Below are 8,874 nucleotides of genomic sequence, written 5' to 3'. Positions count from 1 at the left end.
CAGCCACTCTCCCCAGGCAGACCCCAGCCCAGGCATATATCAGTCACTCTTCCTATACAGACCCTGCTCCTTGTATATATTACTGCCCCCTCCCCCCACCACAATCACTCTCCCCATACAGACCCCAGCCCATGCACGGGCATATCCCAGTCACCTACACAGGCCTTCTCTCTCACAACAGACTGCCCCCTCCCTGCAGAGCCCACCCACACTCACCCACAGTGAAAGCCCTCAGCACCTGATAAAGCCCAAGCAAGAGTGTGCTCCTCAAGCCACTCCTAAATGGCTACTTAGGAAACCCGGATTAAGCAGGCACCTCTGGGTTTTGGACACTGACAATTTCCCAGTCTGTTCAAACTCTTTTCTCAGTTAGCAACGTGTGAAGCACCAAATCCTCAGCGAAACCAGTTAGCCCTGCGCTGCTGCTTACATCACATCCCCCACCTCACCCCCGAGCTTCCCGGGAGGCGCCCCCACCTGCCCACACAGCTTGGCGTTGGCTGGCAAGAGTCCACATTTCCTCAGGGCTGCATACCCTTCGTTAACTGTAGCTTTTTTTCCATGACAAATGGAACAACATGGCTTAGGGTTCATTTTTCTAGACAAAGTTACTGTGCCTCACGTCTTAGTAAGGTAGCCTTTTATTCTGAGGAGCTGGGATACATCTTCAAAGGATCGGGGTGGTGGTCGGACAGCTCCTGGAAGTCTACGGATTGCTTTACTGCTTTGGCAGATGAGGGAAGGTCTGAAATCGTGTGTGGACGTGGTGTGAGGCTGGGACGGTGGAGCTTCACAGTTTTCCAGGTGTGTCCTGATACTGAAGCGGCCGGGGCGGACTAGCCATTTCCAGAATGCGGTGCTGCTCCTGGAAGCGTCCTGCCGCATGGCAAGTGGGGGCGTCTTCCTAACCCTCCATCTCTCCCCCGGAGCCAAAGTTGGGGCCCTCACCCCGACTGCACTGCTGGAAGAGAGAGCCGAATATTTGCTCGCTGTGAATAATTTAAGTTTTTAAATAAATATTTTAGTGCCCGGTGGCGAGGCTAGTGTCTGCTGCCCAGGGCTGAGTGGCTGGCGCGCACACGGCCTGGGGCTCAGTCAATCCGGTTCCCACAGATCGTGAACCTGTCTATCTCCAGCAGATCTTTCTTTGAGGACCTGTGTTTCAGTTCGGGGTTTTCCTGTGTGATGTCCTTGTCGTCACCGTCTGGAGTGGTCAGAAACTGGTCGGAGTTGCTGGTCACTAGAAGAGGGACGACATTTTCCTTCGGGTGGGGTGGCTGGCTGGTGACAGATGCTGACAGCGTTTCTTCGGAGACAAGGCCTGTGGAACAAGGCACACTCAGTCAGGAAGGGGCTCCCCCTGCCACAAGCATCCCCTCTGCACGCTAAATTCCGGCAAGCAGGCCCAGTGGCCCCCCTGCTGGGCCCACATGCCTCTGCCGGTCACTTCTCGCCTGATGCCCTGCCAGGTGGACTCCAGGCACCACTGCCCGCAGATCCCTGCTCTGCCTCTGCCTTCCGCAGACTCCTCACAGTCCTGTGTGCCACAGAGCTCGGACCTGCCCTTCTGGAGCCTGTTTTCCACAAAGCTACAGAACTAGCCTGAGGGTGCAAGTGGGCGCACCTCACTCCCGGCCCACCCTGATGGGCCACCTCACCATGCTGCTCCTGCCTGGAACCCGTTGGCGCTGGCCCCTCTGTCAGGCCCAAGGCCTCCCACCTTCCATAGAGACCCCGACTTCTGTGCACTCATGTGTGCCGCCGCCCCCCCCCCCCCCCTCGGATGAACTTCTTCAGCACTCACTGTCACCTGGCTGGTGCACATCCCCCTCCTAGAAGAAGCGCCACCAGGAGGACACAGGCAAGTCCCTAGGGGTGTCGCTAAGGCACCCGGAAGAAAGTCCTGGCCATCTCTGTCCTGAGACAGCAGCCACTGAAAACCCCAGGGAGCGAGGGGTCACAGGGGTCGCAGTCAGCGGAGGCTGGCTGCCTCAGCTTCCCAGAGCTAGGGTACAGTTCCTTCGAGGGACGTGTGACTGAACAACATGTGAACTTGGATCACTGGGTCGCGGGGACACAAGCTGAAGCTCAGCGTGTCACGGACCAGCAGCTGAGCCAATGGCGACCCAGACTGCTCTGCTGGGCCTCCACTGGCCAGGTGCCGATTACGCAGCCCCAGGTGGGCAGCGGGCAGCCCACGTACCTTGAGGTGGTTTACTTCTGCTCTGCGCCTGGCTGGGCGGTCGGCCCGGAGTGCCTGTCGGGGGCGGGTTGAACAGTTTCTCTTCCATTTTGGCCTCCTTCACATACTGGCAGGACTTCCCCAGCAGCACAATGCTGTTCAGTACTTTCAGGGAGATCAACCTGGAACCGGAAACAGACACAAAGCTGTGGTCATTCATTCTCCCCTCCTGCCTGCCGCCCAGCTTTCCTCCCGGAAGTCCCCCCACACGGGAGGGAGGCATCACAGAGCATGGGTCGGCTGCTAACAAGAGGCGGGGAGTTTGAAGGCACTTGGAGCCCTATGTGCCCTTGCTGCCCCGGGCCGAAGCCCACCCCAGCCCCTCTCCCCTTGGTTGCTGGGTCTTCTCATGAATAAACACACAGGCCTGCCAGTTACAGAAAACACTCCTGCCGTCAGTGAGCTAAAGAGTTAAACTTGGAAAATGTCCTCGAGTTTCACATGTGTTTCTAGACCGGGATGAAATGGTGGACCGCAGCAGAGGCTCAAGCTCTCCCAACAATGTGAAAACCGTGAATGTGAAATGTGAAATGCCGTCAGCGTCTGCAGACGGCCCTTTTTTTTTTTCAACCAATTTATTGGGGCTCATACAATTCATCACAATACATAGATCAATTGTGTAAAACACATCTATACATTTGTTGCCCTAATTATTCCCAAAATTCGCTTGCCTCTTGGGTTCCTGGAATCAGCTCATTTTCCTTTTTTTCCCCCTCCCCTTCCCTTCCTCCTCCCCTCTCCCCCATGCACTCTTAATAATTTATAAATTATTATTGTATCTTATATTACACTGTCCAGTGTCTCCCTTCACCCACCCTTCTGCTGCCCGTCCCCCAGAGAGGAGGTTATGTGTAGCTCCCTGTGATTCATTCCCCCTTTCTTCACCCCCTTTCCCTCCTGGTATCGCCACTGTCACCCCTGGTCCTGAGAGGTTCATCTGGCAGACTGCACATATTTAAGGAGTGAAATTCCTGAAAGGGCTTTTCATCTTCAAAGAGTTGTAGAGCACTGCTTAAAATAACAGTGTTCATAAATTTGAAAAAAGAATTGAGTGGAATGAAATCCTCTGCGAGGAGGGCTTCGCTCAATGATTCGCTGACAATGAAACAAACTGGGAGATGACTGATGAGCGCCTCCTGCTTGATGTAACCAGGATTTACCCAAGCCCCACACCCGCCTGCTCTACAGTACACGCTGTGAAGGGACGGGGTGGGGGTAGGACAATTAGCGTGGTCTTAACCTCTATTAGCAGCTTCCCTTTACACAGGCAGCCCCCGGATAATGAACAAGCTCTTTCTGTCTTTAACTTGAATTTAACATGAAGCAGTTGGGCATGGTCCATACCCGTCACGCGTTTACCTTAATATAATGTCCCTTTCCTTGCATGAAAAGCATAAAAGAAACACTCCGGGACGCCCTGGCACGTCTCTGACTGACGCTGCAGGGAACAATGCTGCATCAGACAGGAGCCTGGGGCAGAGTTCATGCAGAGGAGCGACTCTGAGAAGAGGGTGTGAGGGCCGCGCACTTGAAGCAGGTGATGGCCACGTAGCGGAGGATGCACGGGCATGGGTTCTGCCGTGTGTGTTCTCAACAGCTAGATGCGTACAACGCAGAAGGACAGGAAAACAAACCTCCGCCCACACTACGCCCTGGCCACTCTACTCCTAAGTATTTTCTGCAGAGGAAATCAAGGGATGAGCCCACCCGAAGAAGACTTGACAGGAATGTTCCAGCAACTTTCTTGTCCGAACCCCACACTGGGAACGGCCCAGAGACCCCTGACAGGTGAATGGGTCGACACAGTGGATACACGACTGAGCAATAAAAAAGAGTGAGCTACGGCTATGTTCGCCCCACAGCGACTCTCAGGAACAACGGCGCTGAATGAAAGAAGCCACCGGAGTGCCCACGTGTGAGTCAGGTGACACGACTGATGGCTGTGTTCATTCCCTGGGCTGAGGGTGTTTTAGGGTTTGAATAGACGAGGATATGTGAAACGTACCCGCTCCAGTTTGTATATGCAGTGTATTATCCGGAAGTTACACTTCCGTAAAGCTGGGGGTCAAAGGACCCTTTCACAGGGGTCGCCCGATTCATAACAGTAGTAGCAAAATTACAGTTATGAAATAGCAACGAAAATAATTTTGGGGGGGGGGGTCACCACAACAGGAGGAACTATACGAAAGGGTCGCGGCCTTAGGAAGGTTGAGAACTTACCCCAAATAGAAGAGAACGACGCAGGCATAGGACAGGATTCCTTGCACTTTAATGGAGCTCGTTACCACTCGGATGAGCTAGCCAGGAACAAACAAAAACAACACAGACACAAAAAACATGCAGCATCAGTTAGTAGTTAGCTCAGAAACAGATTTCCCCACCTTAGCACACACCCACGGCCTCTGTCTAAACCCACTGCCCAGTCCAGGACTGCCCTCCGCTTCACAGCACCGTGAGGGGGATCCTGCAGACCCTCTGGGGTCCCACGACAAAGAGCTCCGGAAGGCCCCTTGACCTGCACCTACTGAAGACCCCCAAAGTAGCAGCTTTTGAAATGAAAACTCCTTCGGGAAAGTGAAAATGAATTCTTGCTACACGTTTCCTAGCCAGAGGTAAAAACAGTTAGCAAGTGCTTCCTTTAACTTTGCTTTTGTTTCTTAAAAAATAAAAAATTAAAATTCGTTGATTAATTTCGTTTTTTTGCCCCCTCAGGCAACAGAGAAGAGGGATCCGTAAAAGCCAGGGAAATGGACTGGCAGGTGTTCACTAAAGTTTCTTTGTGAGAAAAAACAGAGTGGAAACCCTTATCCGATTAAAATAACTGTGTTCATGGAAGACCGGAATTTATCCCTGAGACAAACCACGTCCTTATTTAAGGCTTCAGACACTTATCTTTATCTAATGTAATACTAAAGAATTTAGAAATCTAGGTGGTAACAGATCTTAGAATACGACAATTTCTTTTACTTTTTCAGTTATTTTTAAAATATGAAGCTATTTTAGGACTTGAGGTAAGGGCTAGAGGGAAACTGTCCAATGATGACCATGGTCTGGGGTCATTGCTCCAGACATGTCCATCACAGCCCCGCCACACTCGGGAGTGCCAGGAGGAGGGCTGCAGGGGACGCCCACTGACCGCTGAGAGCCAAATCGCCTCCTTGGAAAGCAAGGGCTAGGCTCCAGCACGGTTCCCTCAACACGTTATCAGTGCATATAATGACCATGGATGCTCGTTTAACAAAGGGAACAAGGCGAGAGCAGACCTTTCAAAAGACCAACTTAAAAACCAAGTCACTATGAACAGCTTTCTGGGAATTATTAGCCCAGTCAACAAACGAGTCGATTATTATCTGGCAAAGCAGTGCCATTATTTGGTAAGGAAGATGTCGGCAGAGACTTTCAGTGCCAACATTCAAATCCAATCCTCTCCTTTTTGTGTTCAAATCAGTGGGGCAAACCCAGGCTGATCCTCACACCTCCGGCACCGTGTTTCCAGCCATCCAAAGTAAAGGTGTAAATGTAATCCCTATTTTAGCTCACTTCCTAAATAATTTTACTCTTTAAAAATCTAATCTTTCTGAAATTATGGGAGAAACAAAGCAAACTACAGACCTATATTACAAACTATTAATTGGAAATATTTAGGATGTGGTTAACTGGACTGTTGGACCGAACTTTAATTACTATGGCTTCCACCATCTAAAAAATGTCAGACAAGCTGGTCCACATCACAGTCGGGCCCACTTGCGTCTGCTTTATACTTTTCTTCGCTGCTCTCCAGGAGACCCTGTGCCTGCAGAGGCACGTCTTTTTTAGGCAAAAAGAAGGCTGACTGTTTCAATTCAATGCAGGGACAGCCAACTACTCATCAGAATATAGCAACTATTTGCAAGGCTGTTGTGGATGGCATGCTTTTGAGTTGATTTCATTTAGTTTCAGGGCTTTTTTTAAGGAATACACTGGGGGCTTCCAAAAGTTTGTGGGAAAATGGTGTTAAAAGACAATGGGGTTTTCCCATGCCCTTTTTACAGCCCCACCTCTACAAGAGGTCAGGAGAGCTCTTCACGGTAAGAAATTTTAAATAATAGTTATTACAATGGATATAGAATGTGTCTTCATTTGAGCAGACCATCTATTTTTTAACCTGCTGGCTTCTAGAATTTTACTGCTATAAACGTCATTATGATATATGCCCTCACCTGTAAGCCCTTTGGTGCGCCTGTGCGCCTGTTTTACACGGATGAACTCCCAGCACTGGGGTAACTTGGCTGAAGCATAAAGGGACTCATCGAACGAAGCTCTCACAAAAAGGCTGGGTTCATTTTAATTTCTTCTTGCAGGCACCACAGTGGTCACGTCATGGCCAGCACCAGGTCTTGCCATTTAAAATGTGAGATTTTAGCCAATTAGCAAAAAAGAAAAAGAAACATGGATTCTCACTGCCCTGAAAGCTCGTAGTCACCACCGTTCCTTAACCTCACGTTGTCTCTCCTTGGCGGCCAACTTCCAAATGAACACATCAGTCGGGTCACCTTCCATTTTTGGATCAATCCTGTTCACAAGCAAGCACCTACCCCAGCTCTAGAACGGTGGCTCTCTCAGGCAGAGCCGGGGAGAAAGCGGACTTACTAGCACGGCCAGCGGCAGAGGGATGAAGCCCATCCGGCGAGCCACGGAGTCGCTGTAATCAGTGTACGCCTGGGGTGGAAGGAGAGCACTTGGTCAGGAGCGCAGTGCGATGGGGGCGTCCAGTCAGTTACAACTGCACAAATACCGCATGAGCGTGTGGCGACTTTTCATACAGAGGATCATGCTTTGATGAGGTTCCCAGGGGTGGGCCCATTCACTTGAACAGGAGGAAGGGAACCGAGGGCAGAGGGCAGTGAAGGTGCCCGAGGCAAGGCTGCTAGGGCCACAATCACAGAGACACAGGCAGCTGGGAGCCTGGGACTGCACCACGAGCGAGCGGGCTCTTTCTACAGGTGTCTCCCTCTACCGAAACTCTCTCCATGAAAGCAGAAGGGCGCCCAGGGGCTATGTGACAGGAGCACCTCTCAGCCACGCCCCCTGCAGGGCCAGTGTTACTTATTGCGGCTCTTCTAGCCCAAGTTAGAGAACTCCCACCAAATGACCTTTTCCTGCATAGGCTGACTAAGGTGGGGGTGGGTGGTGGGGGTGGGGGTGTCTGTCACCGACAGGGTTCACCCAAGTAAACTGCTCACAGGAGACCCTGCAGAACCCTGCAATGTAAAAGCACAACATACTGAGGGGAGGAGGTGGTGGCTGATGTCCGACGTGACGGAGGGGTACAGAGGGGAGCATCTGAGATACACTGCACCTCTCTCTTCTTGGGACCAGTCTTGTGTTAACTTTCATGAAGGAAATGGTTATTTCAACCACACACTTGAGGGAATGGGTCGCAAGGCCCACGGCTCAGGCCCACGGCTGTGGGGGTGGGGCACTAACAGGTAAGTCCAAGAGCAGAAAGAGAACCTGGTACCTATTTAGGTAGTTGAGTAAAACCTTGTGGAAGTCTAACTGCTCAGAACCATTCTAATGCTGCTCAAACCGTGTACTCTTTATTGGGTTCGGTGCTGCTGACTTGCAGCTTGTGGAGCAGCGGGAAGGGGCCTGGAGGAAGGAGTGCTTTGGGAGCTTGACCTTAATGAATAAACCCTGCAGGAAACAAACCATGAGGGTCAAATCATGCTCACGTTTTTCTGCCGGCTGCTGACGAGGTCAAAAGCCAGGCTGGCCCTGTACTCACTGTACACCTAGAAGGAGGGAAAGACAGAGCATTTAACGACACGCAGCAAAGACAAGACGCTGCAGAGGCTGCTCCGAACAGGAGTGTGATGCACAGTTCACCAGCGACAAGGTCTTCCCAGGCACCTGGGGGTCACTTCTCTATCTGGCTTCCAAGAGTGAGGGTCCCTGTTAGGGCCAGAAGCCTGTTAAAGACCTCTTTTCCAATTCAAAGAGGGAGAAATAGTCAATGATTATGATGCTAAAAGTTTAGAACTGTGAAAAAAATGACCATTTTAGTAAGTGTGAGGTACACAAGGTAATTTAAAAATATTTTAAATGAAACCTTCACAATTAAAAAATTAGTATTACTGAGTTTTGGCTCCTTGGAAAAGTAGGTATGATACAAGAAATAGAATACAGGAAACACAGGTGTTACAGAGGACTTGTAAATTGTCACTTCCACAAAAAGTGCTATGGGCCACCTAGGGCAAACCGATAATTGTTACTTTGGGAGCTGAGAAGATGGGCCCATGCAAAGGGGCCTATTCTGCATTCACAAAGACAGCCTAGTTTACTGAACTGGAGGAAAGCCTTCAGAAACCCATAGTCAAGTCCTCACATTAGAGCAGCTGCGAATGCACTCAACTGAACATTTTTCCCTTTTGAAAATAGGAAGTATCACAATTTATTAAAGCACAACCCACTAAAATCCAGAAAGATGAGGAAACTAGATCCACTTGGGGGCTGGGGAAGGGATGCTCAGAAGGAAACAATGGTCTGTTTTATAGGTAATTAGCCTAGAGTCACACTTTCGTTTGCAGTTCCACAGAATATCTCACCAGGAGCTCCGGTGGTGGTGGAGGTGGTGGTGATGGGGGTGGTGG

The 8,874-nt window shown here is 50.6% G+C and overlaps 1 protein-coding gene across 1 annotated transcript in view; it reads right to left on the bottom strand.

The window, feature by feature from the left end:
• Nucleotides 1-625: 625 nt before the first annotated feature.
• Nucleotides 626-8,874, bottom strand: part of TAPT1 (transmembrane anterior posterior transformation 1) — a 67,169-nt gene continuing 58,920 nt past the window's right edge. The window contains exons 10-14 of the mRNA XM_004707763.3: nt 7,957-8,016; nt 6,872-6,940; nt 4,463-4,539; nt 2,204-2,364; nt 626-1,321 (exon numbers count right to left, since the gene is read on the bottom strand). Of these exons, the coding sequence (XP_004707820.2) occupies nt 1,092-1,321; nt 2,204-2,364; nt 4,463-4,539; nt 6,872-6,940; nt 7,957-8,016 (597 nt within the window). The 3' untranslated portion in view covers nt 626-1,091. The remainder of the gene's footprint in view (nt 1,322-2,203; nt 2,365-4,462; nt 4,540-6,871; nt 6,941-7,956; nt 8,017-8,874) is intronic.

Source organism: Echinops telfairi, unplaced genomic scaffold (genome assembly GCF_000313985.2).
Source record: "Echinops telfairi isolate 266 unplaced genomic scaffold, ASM31398v2 ScPeMD7_7468;HRSCAF=8506_1, whole genome shotgun sequence".
Lineage (NCBI taxonomy): Eukaryota > Metazoa > Chordata > Mammalia > Afrosoricida > Tenrecidae > Echinops > Echinops telfairi.
This window is presented reverse-complemented; position numbering and strand designations above follow the sequence as displayed.